This window comes from Hylobates moloch, unplaced genomic scaffold (assembly GCF_009828535.3).
Source record: "Hylobates moloch isolate HMO894 unplaced genomic scaffold, HMol_V3 SCAFFOLD_3, whole genome shotgun sequence".
Classification (NCBI taxonomy): domain Eukaryota; kingdom Metazoa; phylum Chordata; class Mammalia; order Primates; family Hylobatidae; genus Hylobates; species Hylobates moloch.
In genome coordinates, this window is record NW_026652278.1 from 136,162,848 (window position 1) to 136,186,240 (window position 23,393).

Below are 23,393 nucleotides of genomic sequence, written 5' to 3' on the forward strand. Positions count from 1 at the left end.
CGGCCACCCATCGTCTGGGAAGTGAGGAGCGCCTCTGCCCGGCCACCTATCGTCTGGGAAGAAGTGAGGAGCGTCTCTGCCTGGCCGCCCCATCTGGGAGGTCTACCACGGAGGCCAGAAGCAATGTGGGGGCTGGACGTGGTGGCTCACGCCTGTGGTCCCGGCACTCTGGGGGGCGAGGCGGGTTGATCACTTCGGTCTAGGAGTTCGAGACCAGTCTGGCCAACATGGCGAAACATGAAAAATACAACAGACAAACCAACCAACCAACTCAGTGACAACAAAATAGGTCTACCCTGGAGTCATACTCTAATTTTTTCTATTTTCCTCCCTTTCTGATCCTTTATCCCACTTTCTTTTTCTTCCTCTTCCTTCTCCCTCTTCTTTGTCAAATAGAGGATTGAGTTATTATCACTGATCCATATAAAGTCCCTCTCTCATTTATTTTAACTCCCACCCCCCATTTTTATTCCCCGACTTCCCATGTGCAACCTTCCTAATATGTTTGATACGCATCTTTTTGTTTGTATGTATTTTTAGAAAATGTTTATTGTTTTTGTGTGCAAAAAAAAATTAATTAAAAAAAAAGAAAAAACTGAAATAAAAAAAAGAAAAAAAAATAGTTATAAAACATGCTTTTAAAATTGTTCTTCTTAACATGCTAGATACATTATCAAGAGGTTGAGACAAAATAGAGTCCACATAGTTGTTTAAATCAGAAGCAAATATTTATAAATAACTATATTCTTCTATATATGTTCCTAGTATAAAAGTGAAAAATGGGGGCTGGGTGCGGTGGCGCATGCCTGTAATCCCAGGATCAAATTTGGGAGGCTGAGGCAGGCAGATCACGAGGCCAAGAGATCGAGACCATCCTGGCCAACATGGTGAAATCCCGTCTCCACTAAAAATACAAAACTTAGCTGGGTATGGTGGCATGTGCCTGTAGTACCAGCTACTTGGGAGGCTGAGGCAGGAGAATCGCTTGAACCCAGGAGGTGGAGGGTGCTGTGCCAAGATTGCGCTATTGTACTCCAGCCTGGTGACAGAGTGAAACTCCATCTCAAAATAAGAAGTGAAAAATGTCCTCTGTATCAATGTTAACAGAATGCTAAAATGAAAGTTTTCGCAGAAGACTACAACAACAAAGACCATGTTTTGAAAGGATATATGAGAACTTAACGCATAACTTTCAGCAGATATGGTATAAAGTAAAATAAAATAAAACAAATAAAATAAAATAAAACAAGAAAGTCCGAGACGTCTGCTCATGAAGGTTAACTGCTACATGACTTGCCTTCCCACTACAGACAACTACAATACTGGAGAACATATCTGAAGCATCCACAGATGCTGAGCAACAGGCAGCACAGGCCTCTAGGTCCTGAGAGAAAGGAAATAAATGAGGTGAGCCCTACAAACAACTGGGTTTTCTGGCTGCAGGTAATTTCGGGACTGCAATGTGAAGAGGGAGACGCCAAAGAGAATCTAGCAGTCTACTGAATTGACAAGGAATAGGCTACACAAAGAAAAAACTCCAGAAATATGTGTGGGGTCCCCTTCATTCTATGCCTGAACACAATATGAACATGCATACAGCAAAACTTCACAAGGATAGGCAAAGAACAAGCACTGGGGAAAGAACAATTACTGGAAAGCAGTAAGCCAAACAATTTCCAGTGGTCACAGAGGACTAGGAATCATTAAAGCTCCCAATAATCGAAGTGGAAAGTCCTCTTCAAATACCTAAGACATTCATTTGACATCCCAGACGAGTCAAGCCTTAGTAATGAGGCTAATCTGCCCAAGAGAAATGATCTTAAAGAGTGGTCTGGGGACCTACGGAGGACCTCAAGACTCTTTCAGAGGATCAGCAAGGTCAGAACTATTTTTTTAATATTACTAAGATGTAATTTGTCTTTTTCAGAATCATTCTCTTATGAGTATGTAGTAGAGTTTTCCACAGGCTGACATGGGATATTGTAAAAGATTTAATGAACAAGCAGAAATGAGATTCCAGCTGTTTTTTGTGAACCAAAAAGGTTCACAAAAAATGTAAACAATGACACTCCTCACTATTTTTTGTGGTTGTTTATTTGGGAAGAGACAGTTGTTTTTCATAAAATTGTTATTTATGTTGTTAACAAATAATAGGTTAATTATTGTTATTTTTAGTGAATAACTAAATAATTTAAAGTCCCTAATTGATAATTTCTAAAATAGTAAATAATGAGATATATATATAAAGATTTCTGGAGTCCTCAATAAGAGTTTGAAGCAGTACTGAGACTAAAAAGTTTGAGAACTTCTGCTCTAAAGCAGGGCTTGGTAAGCTACAGCTGGCAGGCTAAATGTGGACCCTCACCTATTTTTGTAAATAAAATTTTATTGAAACCAAGTGACACTCCGTCATATACACAGTGTCTATGGGAGCTTTAACACTACAATGGCAAAGTTGAGCAACTGCAGCAGGACATATAAAGAAGTCTTACAGCTGAACAACAAAAAGACAACCCAGTGTAAAAAGGACTTTTTTAAATGACATCAGCACTTTAATTTTTCCATTTGTTCTACTTTTAAAAATAATGGGAAAATGCAATAAAGTAAATGCTTTTTTACAAAGATACCTAAGCTGCTGAAACGATAGTGCTACCAGGCAATAGGTCCTGTTGTTCACCTGTTACCTGATATTTTTTAAAAACCTAAAATTAATCCAAAGAGGTGATTAAGCAAAAGTATAAATGTCACAAAATTATAAAGTTTAAAATTTATGAACAGTGTAATTTGGGGAGGAGGGTAAATAAACTAATTTGTATGATTTGGCTTAAGCAATTTACATCCATACATATATTGGTATTTAAGTATACATAGGATTTTATTAAATTTATAAAGTACTTTCTGTTCAAAGTGCTTTAAATGATAATGGAGTTTATTGCTATCAATGTTTTCATTCAACCCAGGCTTTAGGAAATACAAGTTTTTTTAAATTTATAATTTATCTTTCATTATTAAACTATCAAAATTTCTCTTTAAAATGAAGCAAACCAGCACAACTTTTCAATATTTTTCTCAGCATTCTTGTGTCCTTTTCTATTTCAATAAATTTCTTTGTGACACAGAAATCATTTTAATATAATTAAAAATGTTGTATAATTGTTATTACCATGATAAAAATAGCAAGATTACATTTAATAAAATTTGTAGAAATTTTGATGAAGGCAGATCAAACAAAAGCACAAATTTTGCTTTGTTCCTAGTCAGTTTAATATTTCAGCATTTATCCTTTTAAATCAGCAAACAAGTACATTAGTCCACATAATCCATATTAAACTAAATTACTCCCCAATTTTCCTTAAAAAATTATTCCCAATTTTCCTTTAAAAATTATTAACAAATTTTGAAATTCTTCCCAAGAGAATTAGCCCTTTACAAATAGAAAATGATTCACTTTATAAAATATATAAAATATATATTATATAAAATAGAGAAGCAAAAAGCTTCTCTATTTTCCATTTAAGTACAAAATTACACATTCAAAGAACATTTCATTTTCTTATTATATTTTTTCCTTTCCCCTCTCTACCTTAGGACTTATTTCTCCTAACTGACAGGAAAAATTACCTCTCTTTTTGAGGAGGGCAGAGGGCTTTTTCCCTTCATTTATTTATGTAATAGGTAACAGTTTTTAATATATTCTATTCAAATTTTTATGAAGATCATTTCTTTGTAAGTTTTCTGCATGGCTGACAGAACAGCACCTTCATCCAAAGAAAAACCAAGAAATATGAAAATTTTCCAAATTAGATTTTCAATGTATGAGCCCTATGTGATACTTAACTGCTAGTGTGTCTATTCTTGCATTTGGAAAGATTTCATACTTTAAATTATGTTCATATTCTAACATTTAAAGCTATTTCACAAAAAAAGCATGCTAAACATTCAGCAAGTGAAGCATAATGTATTTTAATTACACCTAATCAGAACCATTAGGACTAAACATGAGCTTAGAGGATCATGTATCTAACCACCATCTATTCCAATAAATAGGTTCAAAATTTTTCTGACAGGTAGCAACTATTATTATCAAGCAGATAAATTATCTTTGATCAGTTCCAATTTTTAAAAGTTTTCTTTATACTAAGCCATAACTGGTCTTTGTGTAGCTCTTACCTTTTGGACGAAGTTTTTTCTTATGAGGTGACACACACAAAACATCTAATTCCTCCACAAAGTATAAATCCTTCAAATTACGGAAAGAAAGCTACCATGTCCCCCAAAGTTTTCGGCAGACCATATGTTCCAAATTTTTTTTTTTTATTACTGTTTGGCTTCAATCCCCTATTCTGACTACTCTCTTCTGAACATATCCTAGACCTTCTTTATCAGTGTTAGCAGGGGAAGCCGACATGGAATACAACACACCAGGAGCTCTTCATAGATTCTATGCTTACCTTATTGCATCCCAAAATCATACTAGCTTTGTTAGCAACCACATCACACTGTTAACTGAAACTAAACTCACTGTCAACTAAAACTGCATTTTATTTGAAAGATATTTATTTTTAGTTGAAAGATATTTATTATTTATTATTTATTATAATTAAGTAATTATTTATTATTACTAATAATTATTAATTAAAGATATAATATTATTATTATTTTATTTTTAGTTGAAAGATATTTATTTTTAGTTGAAAGATATTTATCTTTCACACTTCTGGCTCTGTCCTCCTTTCCCATCTTGAGTTTACACTCTTCAAAAGGAAGGAAGAGAAGTGGATTAAATGTAGAACTATAACTTTATATTACATTTATTATTTACTAATAAAGAGACTAGTACCTAACTTTTATTTTAATTTTAGCAACCATCTTAAATAAAACTTTTATTTAAAAAGAATCTCAGGGTTGATCAGAGCCAAGATGGCCAACTAGATGCAGCCAGGAAGAGCTTCATTCACCAAGAGACCAGACCATCAAGAAGATAGGCATACTCTAAGCAGACTGTCAGAAGGAAGGCATTGAGAATGGACAGAGGGACGACCAAACAGACCCTGGGCTGAAAGGGGAGTAAGCTAGGAATCCTGAATGGGGTTGCTGAGCACCAGGACTCATTTCTGGCCTGAGCAGCTCCTGGGGAAGAAATTAATTAAATAGGTGTGGAGTAGTCCACTCTCACCATGTATCTCCAGGATTCTAGCGGCAAGAGGCCCCACAACCCCCACGGGCATCTGAACCAGCAGTGAGTGCTGCTTAGAGAGTTAGCAGGCACAGGACCCCAGCCTGTGTGGAGCCCAGAGGGTTTGGCATGGAAATGGCTACAGTAGAGCACAGCCAGGGATGCCTGTCCCTTAAGGCTTGTCATGTACCTCTAGGTGGCTTTGGCCTTTGTTGATTGTTGGACCTGCACAAGATAGGGCTATCTTATCCATGGGACGAGCCAGTCTGATCTGAGCAACACTTTTTCTGCCAGTCTCTCCCAGGGTCCCTGCTTCGCCATGTCTGACTGCAGCACAGCCTCAGATTACCTACTGGGGTGCTTCCCAGCGGCCACTGCCATAGCTTTTTCACCAACAGACCCCAATAAACCATCAGAAAGCTTTCGCAGATGGGCTGCTGCCAGCATACATTAGCCCACAGACTTCCCCTGACTGCTTTGACTGCACTCCTCATTGGAGTGTTGTTGCCAGCAGACTGGAAACACCGTGGCCCCTCCAGTACAGCAGTTGCTTATCTTGAAGGGCCAGAGAACAAGGTTTTGAGTCTGTTAAAGGCCCTCTGGATTACAGCATGCAACCCATGAGTGCTGAGCTGAGCCTTGGTACCCTGAAATCATCCAGAAATGAAGCCAGTCAACTAAACCCAACTTGTACCACAGTCAAACCCTCGATGACATCAAAGAAGATAAAAGCAAAAAAGTCCCATCTAAAGGACAGCAACTTCAAAGATTAAAGGAACATTTTCCCACACAGATGAGAAAGAACCACAGCAAGAATTCTGGCAAGTCTAAAAGACAGAGTGTCTTCTTATCTCCAAATGAGCACACTAGTTGCCCAGCAATGGTTCTTAACCGGATTGAAATGACAGAAATGACAGACATTTGGAATTCAGAATTCAGAATCTGGATGGCAGTGAAGAATATTAAGATGCAGATAGAAGTTGAAACCCAATCCAAGGAATCTAAGGAATCCAGTAAAATGAATCAAGAGCTGAAAGACGAAATAGCTATTTTAAGAAAGAACCAAACTCATCTGATAGAGCTGAAAAACTCACTACAAGGATTTCATAATACATTCAGAAGTGTTAACAGCAGTACACACCAAGCTGAGGAAAGAATCTCAGAGCGCAAAGACTGGTTCTTCAAATCAATTCCGCTAGACAAAAATAAAAAAGAATTTGCCAGGCACAGTGGCTCACGCCTGTAATCCCAGCACTTTGGGAGGCCGAGGCGGGCGGATGACGAGGTCAGGTGATCGAGACCATCCTGGCTAAAACGGTGAAACCCTGTCTCTACTAAAAATACAAAAAATTAGGTGGGCATGGTGGCAGGCGCCTGTAGTCCCAGCTACTCGGGAGGCTGAGGCAGGAGAATGGTGTCAACCCGGGAGGCGGAGCTTGCAGTGAGCTGAGATCGGGCCACTGCACTCCAGCCTGGGCGACAGAGCGAGACTCTGTCTCAAAAAAATAAATGAATAAAATAAAATAAAAAAGAATTTTTTAAAAAATTAGCAAAACCTCTGAGAAATACATTATGTAAAGAGACCAAACCTACAACTCATTGGGGTCCCCGAAAGAGAGGGAGAAACAACAAGCAAATCGGAAAATATATTTGAGGATATTGTCCACGAAAATTTCCCCAACCTCGCTAAAGAGGTCAACATTCAAATTCAGGAAATTCAGAGAACCCCAGAGTATATGAAAGAGTTAGTATCAACCCTACTGAAACGACTGCAAAAAACTGAGAAGGAAGGACTCCTCCCTAACTCATTCTATAAGGCCAGCATCACTCTGATACCAAAACTTGGCAGAGACCCAGTAAAAGAAAAAACCTCAGGCCAATATTCTTGATGAACATTGACACAAAAATCCTCAATAACATACTAGCAAACTGAAACCAGCAGCACATCAAAAAAAGGCTAATCCACCACAATCAAGTAGGCTTTATTCCTGGGATGTAAGATAGGCTCCACATATGCAAATCAATAAATGTCATTCATCACATAAATAGAACTAAAAACAAAAACCATATCATCATCTCAAGAGATGCAGAAAAGGCTTTCAATAAAATTCAACATCTCTTCATGTTAAAAATCCTCAACAAACTAGGCATTGATGGATCATAATTCAAAATAATAAGGGCCATCTATGACAAACCCACAGACAATATCATACCGAGCAAAAACTGGAAGGAAGCATTCCCCTTAAGAACCAGAACAAGACAAGGATGCCCACTCTCACTTCTATTCAACATAGTTCTAGAGGTCCTAGCCACAGCAATCAGGCAAGAGAAAAAATAAAAGGCATTCAAATAGGAAGAGAGGAAGTCAAACTATCTCTGTTTGCAGACAATATAATTCTACACCTAGAAAACCCCATACTCTCTGCCCAAAGACTCCTAGATCTGATGAACAACTTCAGCAAAGTTTCAGGATACAAAATCAATATACAAAAATCAATAGCATTTCTATATACCAATAACATACAAGCTGAGTGCCAAATCAAGAACACAATTCCACTTAAAACAGCCACAAAAAAAAAATAAAATACCTGGGAATACAGCTAACCAAGGAGGCAAAAGATCTCTACAAGAATTACAAAACACTGCTGAAGGAAATCAGAGATGACACAAACAAATGGAAAAACATCCCATGCTCATGGATAGGAAGAATCAATATTGTTTAAAAAAAAATGGTCATAACTGCCCAAAGCAATTTATAGATTCAATGCTATTCCAATCAAACTACTGACAGTTTTCACAGAATTAGAGAACTATTCTAATATTCAAAATAATAAGGGCCATCTATGACAAACCCACAGACAACATCATACTGAGCAAAAACTGGAACCAAAAAAGAGCCTCAATAGCCAAAGCAATACTAAGCAAAAAGAACAAAGCTAGAGGCATCACACTACCCAACTTCAAACTACACTTCAAAACAACAGTAGCCAAAAGAGCATGGTACTGGTACAAAAACAGACACAGAGACCAATGGAACAGGTTAGAGAATCCAGAAATAAAGCTGCACATCTATAACCATCTGTTCTTCAACAAAGTTGGCAATAACAAGCAATGGGGAAGGAACTCCCTATTCAATAAATTGTACAGGTATAACTGGCTAGCCATATGCAGAAGACTGAAATCAGACCCCTCCCTTTCACCATATACAAAAATCAACTCAAGATTTATAAAAGAGCTAAATGTAAAACCTACAACTATAAAAACCCAGGTAGAAAACCTAGGAAATACCTAGAAATACCTAGAACATAGGACCTAATAAAGACTTCATGACAAAAACTCCAAAAGCACTTAAAACAAAAATGTAAATTGACAAGTGGGACCTAATTAAACCAAAGAGCTTCAGCACAGTGAAAGAAACTATTAACAGAGTAAACAGACAACCTATAAGATGGGAAAAAATATTTGCAAACTATGCATCTGACAAAGGTCTAATATCCAGAATCTATAAGGAACTTAAATTTACAAGAAAAAAGCAACTCTATTAAAAAATGGGCAAAGGACATGAACAGACATTCCTCAAAAGTAGACATACAGCCAACAAGCATATGAAAAGGTGGTCAACCTCACTAATCACTAGAGAAATACAAATCAAAACCACAATGAGATACCATTTCACACACAAGTTGGAATGTTTATTACTAAAAAGTCAAAAAAAAATAACAGATGCTGGTAAAGTTGTGAAAAAAAGGGAATGCTTATACACTGCTGGTGGTAATGTAAATTAGTTCAGCCACTGTGGAAAGCAGTTTGGAGATTTCTCAAAGAATTTAAAACATAACTACTATTCGACCAAGCAATCCCATTACTGGGTATATATCCAAAGGGATTTAAATCATTTCACCATGAGACAAATGCACACATATGTTGATGGCAGCACTATGCGCAATAGTAAAGACATGGAATCAACCTAGATGCCCATCAACAGTGGATTGGATAAAGAAAATATGGTAAACATACACCATGGAACACCACACAATCATAAAAAAGAATGAAATCATGTCCTTTGAAGCAGCATGGATGCAGGCATCCTAAGAGAACACAGAAACAAAACCAAATATTGCATGTTCTCACTTATAAGTGGGAACTAAACATTGAATACATGGCTGGGTGTGGTGGCTCACACGTATAATCCCAGCACTTTGGGAGGTCGAGGCAGGTAGATCACCTGATGTCAGGAGTTTGAGACCAGCCTGGCCAACATGGTGAAACCTTATCTCTACTAAAAATATAAAAATTAGCTGGGCGTGGTGGCAGGCACCTGTAATCCCAGCTACTCGGGATCCTGAGGCAGGAGAATCGCTTGAACCTGGGAGGGAGAGGTTGCAGTGAGCAGAGATCACGCTACTGCGCTCCAGCCTGGGCAACAGAGAGAGCCTCCATCTCAAAAAAAAAAAAAACACATTGAATACATATAGATACAAAATAGGGAACAACAGACATGGGTGCCTACTTGAGGTGAAGGAAAGGAAGAAGGTGAGGACCAAAAAACTACCTATTAGGTACTATGCTTACTACCTGGATGACGAAATAATTTGTACACCAAACCCCAGCGAAAGGCAATTTACCCATATAAGAAACCTGCACATGTACTCCCTTAAACTAAAATAAAAGTCAGAAGGAAAATAAATAAATCCTGCCTAACATCTGCTTTTGTAAGATAAAATTTAATTAGAACAGCTAAATTCTGTCATTTATGCACTGTGTAGGGCCACCTTTGTGCTGTAACAGTGGAACTGAGCACTGTAGCTGCAAAACAGATGAGATGGCCCACAAAGTCTAAAATATTTACTATCTGGCTTGTTGGAAATTTGCTGATTTGTACTCTAGGACAATAAAAACAAACAACTAAAAATACAATGCTATAGAATATTAAAATAGATGGTATAAGCCGGGCGCAGTGGCTCACGCCTGTAATCCCAGCACTTTGGGAGGCCGAGGTGGGTGGAGTCACAAGGTCAGGAGTTCAAGACCAGCCTGACCGATATGGAGAAACCTCACCTCTACTAAAAATACAAAATTAGCCGGGCATGGTGGTGCATGCCTGTAATCCCAGTTACTCGGAAGGCTGAGGCAGAAGAATCGCTTGAACCTGGGAGGCGGAGGTTGCAGTAACCCGAGATCACGCCATTGCACTCCAGCCCAGGCAACAAGAGCTAAACTCCATCTCAAAAAAAAAAAAAAAAAAAAAAAGATGGTATAAATGCAACAAGATAGCTGAGTTAACTGGTTTCCAACTATGTCAATAAATTCAGCCAGGCCCAGTGGTTCATGCCTGGAACCCCGGCATTTTGGGAGGCTGAGGTGGGAGGAATGCTTGAAGCCAGGAGTTCGAGACCAGCCTGGCCAACATAGCGGCCGACTGTCTCTATTTAAAATGTTAAAAATCTGACAATAAATACATTCAAAGCATTGACAAACATGTGGCTGTTTTCCTTTCCCCTCAAAAAGCATTATCAAAAAGGAAAATGTCCTTAAAGGTTCTAAGTAAAAAAAAAAAATTTTCCAAATAAAAGTAAAAATTTAAGAAGTTATATGAATATTCCATAGCTAAAAAGCTTACAATCATCACTCCAGGTTTACTTAATATGATACATTAAGGTATTGTATTGGGCCATAAGCAAAATATATCTTTCTGAAAGTACCTGCAGAAAATAAATTATATTGAAAAGTATATTTGAGAAACATCTACATAAAAGGAAGTATGCAACATACCATAAGAAAATTCATAAAAAATAAGACAGAGTAACTTTAAAATGCTAATAATCTAACTGAACAGAAAAATAATCTATAAGACTTCAGAGTTTAAAAAGTTTTGTATTTCATTGTAATTTCTATCTTTAATTTTTATGTTAATAAAATAGATTTATTTGTCTATAACCTACACTAGATGAAAAACTTGAAAATGTATTAATTACCTGAATTGGATGTTCACTAAATGAGGCTGGGAACCATCTGATTGCCAATAAGTTTCTAGATTGTCATCTCGTAACTGATCCACTCCAAATCCTAAAAACACCAAAAGTGTCAATAAATGCCTGTGAAAAAGAAAGAACTATACATGCAAAACATAAAATTACCATAGGTATTTGTCCAGAAATTTTGATAAACAGAAAGGTCAGAAATATTAAATTTATTTTTTTATTTATTTTTTGTAGACAGGGTCTTGCTGTGTTGCCCAGGCTGGCCTTGAACTCCCAGCCTCAAGTGATCCTCCTGCCTTGGCCTCCCAAAGTGCAGAGATTACAGGCATAAGCCATAGCACCCAGCTGCGAAACTTAAATTAACCAGAATTCTTCTACCCTTTTATTCAGAGCTCAACTCTTAGAGAAATATCACTTGCACATACTAAGCCTCTACCATTTCTCCTCCTTACTCACTGCTCTCCAGCTCCTATAGCCTTCTTTCTGAACCTCTAAAATGTCAAATCAACTAACGTAGAGCCTTTGAACTAACTTCCTGGTGTCAAGAAAGTTCTTCTCTGAAATCTTTGCACAATTTCTTCTTCTTCTTTTTTCTTTTTTTTTTTTTGAGACGGAGTCTCGCTCTGTCGCCCGGGCTGGAGTGCAGTGGCACAATCTCGGCTCACTGCAAGCTCCACCTCCCAGGTTCACGCCATTCTCCTGCCTCAGCCTCCAAGTAGCTGGGACTACAGGCGCCCGCCACCACGGCCGGCTAATTTTTTGTATCTTTAGTAGAGACGGGGTTTCATCGTGGTCTCGATCTCCTGACCTCGTGATCCGCCGGCCTCGGCCTCCCAAAGTGCTGGGATTACAAGCGCGAGCCACCGCGCCCGGCAATTTTCTCTTCTTAACATTCATGTCTCTGTGCAAATTTCACTTATAAAAGAGGCCTTCCATAATCCCACAAACTAATGCAGCCTCCCACTTAAAGTTACTTTCTATTATATTGCTGTCTTATTTTCCGCAAAGCAAATATCACTATTCAACTTAGAAATCCTTTAACTCAAAGGCCATAATTGTCAGGTACAGCATGAACTTCAATAAAAATTTAGTGAGTTTTTATTTTAAGAAAAACAGGATTTACAACATCCCATTAACCTTCTCAAAATTAACTCAATGTCTTCAAAAAAAAAAAAAACCAGGGAACAAATAGCATATAAGCCCTGTAAGATGTTCACAAAATCCTGCCATACTGAATCCCTTCTTTGTATCAAATATACAGTTAAGCATAGCAGATGTACCTATTTTTCCCCTAAATTTGTTTTTCAACATTGGATTAATTTGGTGCTTATGAAATGATTAAATTATTTTAAAAGACCCTATTATATGGTAGCAGTCATAACACAAATTTGTTCTTTTGTTTTTCCAGTCTCTTAGGTAGAGACTAATAATTGTGCTGGATTGTAAGATTGTTTTGTGGTGTGTGTTCAACTAAGCTGAATCTACTAAACACATTCCAACTTTAATCTGAATGAAATATTGAACCATTATTTCCAAAGATACAAAAAGATTTTTGCAAAGCCATGTGCCACCTACCATCCTGTAGCAGGCAAGTAAATCTGCGTCTCCCAAAGACTGATATTAACATTTTGAAAATTTCTGAAAATTCTCCTTTATATCACTTCCTATCTGATTTATTGTGTGTCTCCTGATTTCCTTTTTACCTCTAATCTTGCCTCACTTCAATCCATCCTCCACACTTCTCAAATATGAACAAACACTGATTGTTTTACTCTGTTACTTACCTTTTCAACTGCTCATATTATCCATACAGTAAAGTATGAACTGTTTAATAAAGTCCTCTATAATCAGGCTTCTACCTAACTATATAGCTTCACATATGCCATTTCCCTATGTTCTAGTCTCATTTACTACATGAAATTAATTGACTAAGCCATGTTTTGTTTAAGCTATATACCTCTGCACATATTATCATTTCTTGGCATCCAACAAGGATTGGTACTAGGACCTCTGTGGTTAACGAAATCCACTGATGCACAAGTCCCTTATTTAAAATGGCTCCTCTTGTATACTTTAAATCATCTCTAGATTACTTATAATATCTAATATAATGTAAATAGGTAAAAAGTTGTACAGTGTTGTTTTTCTATTTGTGTTATTTTTGTTGTTGTACTGGTATTTTTTTGTGGTTTTTTTCCAACTATTTTCGACCTTCAGTTAGTTGAATCCATGAAATTAGAACCTACAGATATGGAGAGCTAACTGTCCAATTTCCCTTGCTTTTATGTCCTTAGTGAAATCCTATTCTTGCTTCATCATACAGAATAAGCGTCATCTCCATGAAGACTTCCATGATCGTTTCAAGCAAAGTAAATCACTTTCTTCTTTGGGCTAGTTCTACACTGAGCCCATACTTCGTGGAAAGCAGTATTGTGTAGTGGAGTCTGTCTTGAATTCCAGAATTTCCTGCTTATCATGTGATCTTTGTCAAATTACTTAATCTTTCTGTACTAGAGTTTCCTCATTTGGAAAATGGTAAAAGAAATAGTACAACTTCATATAACTTTTGAAAACCTTACTGAGATAATTGGTTATTTTATGCATGTAAAGTTCTTAGAACAGAACCTATCACTTAGTAAGCACTAAATAAAAGTTATTAATTATTACATTATGTAATAATAGTTTAAAGCTATACTTCCTCCACTAAATTGTGAAGTCCTTGACAGTAAGGATTGTGTCTTGTCTTTCAATCTCTAACAAATTTGAGTTACAAATCTCAGCAACTATCTGCTGACTTAAACTGAAAAATATCTGACTCTGGAGAAGCAAAGATCAAGCAATCACTTTCTCATGCAGTTTCCTGTTTATAAAGAGTAGTCATTCTTAATATGTAAAGTGCTAATCATTTAATGATATTTCACTGATAGACTCAAAGCTCAAAATCACATGAAGTAAGACATATGACATTGCACTAATGAACTTCATGAATTTCATACTCAACACATTTTTAAGTGATCCTGCCACTCCTCTAGTAGCAGTAACTATTGATCTCTTCTGCACCTCCAAGATGTCAGAGCAGTGGGGCAACTTCAGGAAACTGGTGACATGTGTTGCTCTCTTCAAACCAGTGACTGGTGCAATATTGCATTAGTAATGAGGTATGAATCAGTGCTAGTTTACCAAAGAAGGTAAACTTTACCAAAGGAGTTCAACCAGCACTGATTTGTATGTCATTACTGACACAATATGGCACCAGTCTCGTTATACTAACAGATCAAACAGTGAAAGATGTTCAATTTAATCATATTTATAGGAATATTTGATACGATAATGGATATTAAAGAATTCCAAAGAACGTAAAAGAAAGCGGGAAAAGCTTTTAAAAAACGGGGGGAGGGGGAAATCACCCCTACAGTATTCCATAGTGTATATATACCACATTTTCTTTATTCAATCTATCACTGATGGGCGTTTGGGTTGATTCCACATCTTTGCTATTATGAATAGTGCTGCGATGAACATACACGTGCGTGTATCTTTGTAATAGAATAATTTATATTCTTTTGGGTATATACCCAGTGATGGGATTGCTGGGTCAAATGGTATTTCTGGTTCTACATCTTTGAGGACTCACCACACTGTCTTCCACAATGGTTGAACTAATTTACATTCCCACCAACAGTGTAAACACGTGGAGTACTATCCAGCCATAAAAAGGAATGAGATAATGTCCTTTGCAGGGACTTGGACAAAAGACCAGCCACAGATATAAGGCTGTCTTGAATAGGAGGAGCCAAAATGCTGAGGCCAGGCACTTACGGCCTACCTAAGACTGCTGCTGCACTAGGAAAACAGAGAACTACCCTGCGTATCCCTTCCAGGAGCTGGAAGCCATTATCCTCAGCAAACTAACACAGGAACAGAAAACCGAACACCACATGTTCTCCCTTATAAGTGGGAGCTAAACAATGAGAACAAATGGACACAGGGAGGGGAACATCACACACTAGGGCCTGTTGGGATGGGGTAAGGGGAGGGAGAGCATTAGGAAAAATAGCTAATGCATGCTGGGCTTAATACCTAGGTGATAAGTCGATAGGTGCAGCAAATCACCATGGGACACATTTACCTATGTCACAAACCTGCACATCCTACACATGTACCCTAGAACTTAAAATTTAAATTTAAAAAAAATCACCTCCATCCAAACAACAAGAAAAAGCTGGATAAACTACAAACTCCTACCAGACAGCCTGAAATCCAGGAATGGGGCAGCCCCCATTCCCAGGAGAATAAAGATTATAGATTGTCCCAACTGTGGTAGAGCATAGGAGGAAGGAACAGAGACCAAATAAACACATAAGAAGAAACCAAGTATAACTTTAATAATTTGACAAAGATCAAATGCAGGCTAGCATAATAGTACAGCAACACTGAGAGCTCCAAACACAAGGTGAATTCACACTGACTCTCAGACTCTTTTGCAAGGGCCCTCACTTTACACATAAAGATTGGGAGAGGGCAAGAGACTAAAGAGCCTAAGTCAGTGCTACAGATACAGAGGAGGGGACTGACCACCAGTGAAGGAAAGCAAAAAGTTCTACCCTCCTTCCAAACCCTTCTCTCCCATAGAGGAAATGACTTAAGCTGCTACAGGAGGAGAATCAACCCTGTTGATTGACCCCAGGACACAAATACAATCCATCCTTGCTGAAAGAGGAGTAAAAGAAAAAACTCTCTATACCTGAGAGAGGGGCAAACAACAGTCCTTTCTCAGAGTGAGGCAGAAAACTCTCTTCTACAAAAGATCAGTCACAGATACAAGGCTGTCATGAATAGGAGGGGCCAAAATGCTGAGGCCAGGCACATACAGCCTACCTAAGACTGCAGCTACACTAGGAAAACAGAGAACTAACCTGCCTCTCATACCCTGAACTGAGTAACGAAACACAGTACTCTACAGCTGGAGGTAGGGCAAGAGCATGGCAAGAGGCACCCTCTGTAGCACAAGTGTGCGCCAAAGCACAAGAAAACTGGAGTGAAACTATTATATAGAAAAATAAGAAAATGTCTCTGGCACAATGGTCTCACAACAAGCACAGGGCATCTTTAGAGACACTGAAGGTAACCATAGCCATAACAAAACTTAAACTCAGCTCAATTCCTAACTAATGCAAATCTCACAATGAAGGACAAATGATAGAAAAAAGGCATTCATTTCAAGATGTAAAAACTATTTATCTCAGTGTCTACTAATCTGCACATATTTGGCACTCAATTAAAAAAAAAAGACAAACAAAAAGAAAAACAGAATTATCATAAACAGAAACAGACCCAGAGATGACCTAGTTGTTGGAACTACCAGACAGGAATCTTAAATAACTATAACTATGACTAAGATGTTATTAAAAAAAAAAAAAAAAACCTAGAAAGGTAGATGAAATGTGTTAATGGACAGGAATTTCAATAGAGATGAAAACTCTAAGAGTCAAATGGAAGAGCTACAAATAAAAAATATAATATCAAGATGAAAAATTTCTTAGGCAGAATTATCAGTATGTTCAATAAAGCCAAAGATGAATGCAGCAGATTTGAAGACAGGCCAATGAAAAATACCCAAATTGAAACACAACTCGAAAAAAAGTGAAAAAAAAGTAGAGTACCCAAAAGCTGTGGGATAATACCAAATGGTCTAGCATATGTATAATTAGATTCCCAGATTCTTAGAAAGATAATAGAGAAGGAATAGGGCAGAAGAAATAATTGAAGAAATAATGGACACAATGTCTTTTACAACCTAGTCTCAAAAGTCATATACCATCAGTTTTGCCTTATTCTACTGGTCCCAGAGACCAATCCTGACACAATCTGGAAAGGGTCCACAGAAGGGCATGAATACCAGAAGGCAAGGATAACTGGAGACCATTTTGAAAGCTAGCTACTACAAATCTGGTGAATGGATAAACAAACTGGTACAGCCATATTGTGGAACAGTAATCAACAATAAAAAGGAACAAACTACAGATATGTGCCACAGAAAAACCCACAAGTGAATTATGCTAAATGAAAGACACTAGACCCAATAAGCTACATACAGTACTTATATTGGCATTTTGGGAAAGGTGAAACCAAAGGGACCCAAAACTGAGCTGTCAGGGGCTTCGAAAGGCCCAGAAGACTGACCATAAAGAGACATGAGGGAACTTTGTGGGATGATAGCAATGTTATATATTTGATTGTAATACTGCTTATATGATGTACATGCCTGTAAAATTCATAGAACTATACATCTAAAAAGGATAAGTTTTATAGTATGTAAATTATACCTCAATAAAGTGCTCATAAAAAGACAGAGAAGGGAATCTTGAGGGGAAACAGAAGAAGCTTGGTTGAGAGGATGGATACAGGAGTCATAATGTGCAAATAATAAAAGTTTCTGAAAGAAAGATGACTACCAAACTAATAACATTATAAAGTTCCTCAACCTAAAGAAATTTCTCCAAGCTTGAGTCTGCGGGTGAAAACTGCCTATCAAATTATGGGTTACAAGGGTGAGAAAAGATATCCTGACAAATGCCAGGAACTCAAGAATAAAGAAAAAAACCTTAGATGCTTCCAGAAAAAAACAAGTTACTTAGGAAAAAAAAAAGAGACGTAGGCATAGGCCTTTATACCCACAACATGGCAAAAGAAGATAGTGAAAGAGCATTCATAAATTTTTGAGAGAAAAGGACTGCCACCCAAGAATTCTATCCCAACAAAGAGTAAAAGGAAAGTATTTTGGTGTATGTTATCACTCATTTATCCAATTGAGAGAAACAGCCAAAAAAAAAACTAAATAACAACTGAATCATAGCAGAGATGGAGGAGGAAAAGAGAAGACCTTATGACATATGTAGTTAAATCTAACTAGGGAATAGTAAAGAAATTGGACAGATATAAGATAAAAAAAAAAATCCAGTGCATTAGAATTAAAATAAAGCATCTAAACAAAAGAAATATTAAAATCAGACCAGTGTACAGTAGTATCTTTATCTGCAGTTTCACTCTCTGCAGTTTCAGTTACCCTTAGTCAATGATGGTTCAAAATATTAAAAGGAAAATTCCAGAAATAAACAACTGGTAAGTTTTAAACTGTGTACTGTCTGAGTAGTGTGAAGAAATTTCTCACCATCCTGCTCCATCCCACCCAAGAAATAAATCATCATTTTGTCCAGCATATCCACCCCTTTGTCCAGCACATCCACCACTTTGTCCAGCATATCCACACTGTGTATATATACTACCTGACTGTTAGCCATCAATATCATCTGCTCCTGACATCCAATCATCAACATCATCATGGCTTGATGATCCAGAATCACCAGAAGCAGATGCTCCTCCTTCTGAAGTATTGTCAGAAGATTAATAGTAGCCTAACACTACATCACAACACCTATATTCTTCACCTCACTCGCTCTCATCACATAGACATTTTATCTCTCACATCATCGCAGGAGGAAGGGTACAATACAACATTTTGTGAGCGAGAGAGACCACTTTCACAAAACTTTTATTACTTTATTACTTCTATTGTTATAATTGTTCTATTTTATTATTAATCTCTTACTGTGCCTAATTTATAAATTACACTTTATCACAGGTATTTATGTATAAGAAAAAACATAGTATTAATATAGAAAGGATTCAGTACTATCCATGGTTTTAGGCATCCACTGGGAGTCCTGGAATGTATCCCCTGGGATAAGAGGAGATGACTGTACAAGGAAACTGCAAGTGACTATTTCCAACAGCTTTTTTGTTTGTTTGTTTTTACCTGGTTTGCAAGATGAGAGTGACCAAACAGCTTGTGATCCAATTTCCCGTACTGTTCCAGTCCTTTCCAACTGCTTGGGGTCAGCACCAGGAGGTGTCTTGTTTGGTGTAGTCATTTTTAAAATATTCTATGTAGAAAACAAGAATGCATACATTGTATCAGGAACTGGGCATCTTTCTACAAAAGGTTTTTACCAAGAAAAATTTAATGGAACTCATATACCTTGATATTAATCATTTATTCTGAAGAATGCAGTTAATATAATTAAATCACTGTAATTTAAATCTTAGGGGCTGGACATGGTGGCTCACACCTGTAATCCCAACACTTTGGGAGGCTGAGACAGGAGGATCATGTGAGCCCAGGAGTTCAAGACCAGCCTGGACAACATGGCAAGACCCCATCTCTATTTTTAAATAAATAAAAATCTTAGGAATTCAGGTTTTGTTTCGTATGACCAGATATGCAAAGCAGTGAGCTATAGTAGTCAAAAGAGCACAGAATCAAAGTTTTGGCTTCAGTATCTCCTTTAATTAGCCTAGACTTTGAGTAGGTCTGGGCTTTATTTCCTCTCCTGTCAAAGAGGTTCACTTGATGATTTTTAATTCTACAATGCTATGCAGTTCTATACTTCTATGGCTGAAAATTCAAATGACTTTTAGCCCTAGAAAAGTCAGACTGAAATACTCTTATTCTAGGAATATATAAATATTGATCCTCATTTTATTTACTTAATTTCTTTTTTTTTAGAGACAGGATCTAGCTATGTTATCCAGGCTGGTCTTGAATACCTTGCTTCAAGCGATCCTCCCACCTCAGCCTCCCAAGTAGCTGGGATTACAGATGTGATCCCATCACCCCACTAAGATCCTCATTTTAAATATTTATTGAGTGATGCAGAGAACAGTCATACCTGCCCTCTAGCTGTCAAAAGTTTTATTTAAGACCCAGACCGGTGGCTCACACCTGTAATCCCAGCAGATTGGGAGGCTGAGGCAGGTGGATTGCTTGAGCCCAGGAGTTCGAGACCAGCCTGGAATATAGTGAAACCCTGTCTCTAAAAAAATTCCAAAAAATCAGCCTGGTGTGGCGGCACACACCTGTAGTACCAGGGAGGCTGAGACAGGAGGATCACCTGAACTGGGAGGCGGAGGTTGCAGTGGGCCGAGATCGTGCCACTGTACTCCAGCCTGGGTAACAGAGCAAGACTCTGTCCCAAAAAACACAAAAATAAGAAAAAAATGTTAAAAGTTCATTTACATATGCTCTTACCGTAGAAGATAAGGTCAGGAAAATGGCTTCAAGATTTTGAAGTGAATGACTGGCCCATTCTAAAAAGATTGACCTCATCTTTCACATCTTTTGTTAATTTTACTAAGTCTATTCACTATATGTGAAAAAACACTTCAATATTGGATCGTGAACAATACGTAAAACTGCTTTGGTAGCGCAGTTACTGCTACTGAACATTGTTATATATGCTATTCAAAATAGGTGCAATAGTTCTGCATACGGTTTCCTTGACACCTCCCATTGTATCCGAAGTTGTTCTCTAATCGGCACACAAGCACTTGATACTCACTAAATAATGGCAGAGACAACGGACTGTAAACTTTGGCAAGGCCTGAGGCTTAAATGCTCAATAAGTAATTTACTGAATGAATAAACAGATAAATAGGTTCAGTCATGAACTAGTTATTTGTCACTTTCCTGCAAGTTAGGTGAGATCTAGGGGGAGACTATTCAACCTGCAACCATCATTACTAACTGAATGTCCTGTTAACTAAAAAAAGATAGAAATAAAGTCCATCTTTAGGGCAGAATTCAACTGCCGGACTTGGGACTGGACGCCACCAAGTGGATAAAATATGGAGCTCGGTAAAGATTGGATTCCCGGCCTTAAACTGACCACACAGTTGAGAGGAAGCTGAGGCCTAGGAGAGCGCGCAACAGCAAGCCGTGTCTGGACCAGACTCTGTTGGTCCTACGGACACCTCTAGCGTTAGAATGACTAAGGCTCCACTCCTGACCCACCGGCCTTGAGGAAAGCGCGAACGTAAAAAAAGATTGAAACCGGAGAGGCGAATGCCTCTGTTTACGCTAAGACCACGCTCGAAGTCGGAGAAAAGCCCACACACTCACAGTTTCCAGACCTGGCTGCTTGCCGAAACTCAGGTTCTCAGGACCTCCAGCAGCTCCGTGCCACTCCCACTCGGCTTCCTAGGACAGCCTGGCTTCGCCAACGGCGTTGAACAAGGGTCGCAGCACAATGACGTCAGATCTCCCTACCTACCTCCAGGGTTCCGCCTCACGCTCTATGTCGCGCGCGCGCACTACGTCCTATGGCTTGCGCGAGCGGCGGCTGGGCACCGCCATTTTGGCCGGTGGCCGTGAGAACACGCTGTGTGGCTGAAAAGTGAAGGCAAGAGCTGATTTGGCCTCTGTGCCCCCTTCCGCAAGGGGATCGTTTTCTCCAGGTACGTGAATAGCCCGGAGAGGTTTGGCTGTTAGCTGCCATCTGCCAGGTTGGAAAGACTGTAGGGACATTCTCCGAGAGCCTTTGGTTAGGCCTTAGGTGGCGGAGACAGCAGCAGCGCGTGGCAGCGGCTCCTGCGGGACAGCTGGAACTGATGGGGCGCGGGCGACGCCGAGAGCTTGGGGGCGCCTCGGTCTTCCCCTCCAGCCGACCCGGCTGTCGCCGCTGTTGCCTGCCACACCCGCGAGGGACTTCGAGAATGGACCTAGATGCCGTAGTCTCCACTCCCACTTTACCCTGCTCCCGCCCTGAAGCTAAACCTGCTGGAGAGGAAGGCAGCTTTAGAACTTACAGCACTCTCTAGTACCCCCACACTCCTCCAGCACCCTAAAATGGATATATTGTCACGTGTGCATATTTGGTTGTGGGAAGTCGTGGCTTCCACGTTTTGGTGAGTGGAATGGGTCATGGCATCTTGCCGCCATGAAGTCGAATACTCGCTGTCCACTCCCAGGCTTTATAGAAATGATGCCCACATGTACATGCTTTTCTCAGAACAGCGTGTACGCAGCTATGACTGGTGTTGTCCCAAATAGTTTCCCAGTAGAAATCCTATAGTTTTTTTGGTACGTTTTTATAGCACTCGGCACTTTCTCCCCTTACCCATTTTTCCCTTTATTGTATCTAATACTCATTGAGATCAAGGTTGATGTCTTTACTCAGAATACCTTTATTATCTCTTCAGGGCTTCGTACATTGTAGGCATTTAATACATATTGTGAATGAATGACAGCCAAAGCCGAATTCCCACTTCCCATTAACTACATAAGCGCTTATTTTCTCTTTTTTGATGGTAAAAATCTATAAGAGGAAGAACTGTCCAAATAACATGTTTTATTTTTTTAAGAGTTCTTCTAGATGTCTTAAACTTAAAACTCTTTGAAATCAGAGCCGTGTACCACTCCTAACTTATACGTGTTTTATAAGACTAATAAACTACAATAAGCATGGGTTAGACTATTTCATGTGATACTAAACATCATTAGTTAACAGCAGTCTTTGAAATGCTTTTACACAGCATTACAATTATTTTGGCTTTAGACTAAATGCTTCCAAGTATTCCTCACTTTTTTCCTCTCAGCTGTAAGAATGACACTGAGGGTCATTGTTCTAGTGTCAATTTTGAACACTTTTGTCTTCGAATCTGAAATATCCTCAAATCCTTCTTTGTTTGCAGGAGGCTGTTAACTATAATCTTCCTCTCCAAGCTTTACTGTGCCTAACTTTTCTATTGAAAAACAAGTAGGGAATCCGCTTGCCCCAATTATTGAAACTGATACAGAAATTGAATTAAAAGTGTTCACACAGTTAATTAACAGTTCTACAAAGAATCCGTGTTCATTTTTCTTAAATGCATTACAATGTATCACTATTTTTATATAAATCAGTTTATTAACCACTTCTGGTATGTTTTTATTCTTCTGTAAAAATCAAGCCAGGGTAGTGACATGCACCTATAGTCCCAGCTATTCGGGAGGCTAAAGCAAGAGGATCCCTTGAGCCCAGGAGTCCCAGTCTGTAGTGTCCTGTGATCACTCCATTCAGCCAGGACACCATAGCAAGATCCCCATGTCTTTTTAAAAGATTGTCTTTTACAGTCTTTTGGTTTTTAAAATAGTTTGAAAAATTAAATATTTTAGTAGTTTAACAAAAATAAAGTTTAAGCAATGTCATGATGAAAGATTTATCCCCTGGAGGGGAATTCATTATGCTCTTTCACTGAGTAATTTGTAGAAAGGCATTCAGTATTTAAATTAGAATGCATGGTGTCCAGTTTTAATAGCTTGCTAAAGAATCTTCGTCTCCTAGGAAGTTGTCATTTCCAGAATAATAGCTTTTTGTGACAATTCAAGTCATGTAATTTCTTTCTCTTCTAATCTTTAC

General features: G+C 38.4%; 2 protein-coding genes across 9 annotated transcripts in view; one reads left to right on the forward strand and one right to left on the reverse strand.

Annotated features, from left to right (window-relative positions):
* ANAPC10 (anaphase promoting complex subunit 10) overlaps positions 1-21,229 on the reverse strand; it is a 389,020-nt gene extending 367,791 nt beyond the window's left edge. For 6 of the 7 annotated variants that reach the window (XM_058436781.1, XM_058436782.1, XM_058436784.1 and 3 more), the window contains exons 1-3: positions 21,127-21,229; positions 18,974-19,100; positions 11,152-11,242 (exon numbers count right to left, since the gene is read on the reverse strand). In XM_058436781.1, the coding sequence (XP_058292764.1) occupies positions 11,152-11,242; positions 18,974-19,088 (206 nt within the window). In that variant the 5' untranslated portion in view covers positions 19,089-19,100; positions 21,127-21,229. Of the gene's footprint in view, positions 1-11,151; positions 11,243-18,973; positions 19,101-21,115 lie in introns of all 7 variants that reach the window. The other variant, XM_032147807.2, reaches the window with a different exon arrangement.
* A 93-nt stretch (positions 21,230-21,322) lies between these two features.
* The window catches only part of ABCE1 (ATP binding cassette subfamily E member 1), a 30,028-nt gene continuing 27,957 nt past the window's right edge, over positions 21,323-23,393 (forward strand). The window contains exon 1 of one of the 2 annotated variants that reach the window (XM_032147792.2): positions 21,323-21,450. The gene's annotated coding sequence lies outside the window, so the exon portion shown is untranslated. The remainder of the gene's footprint in view (positions 21,451-23,393) is intronic. The other variant, XM_032147800.2, reaches the window with a different exon arrangement.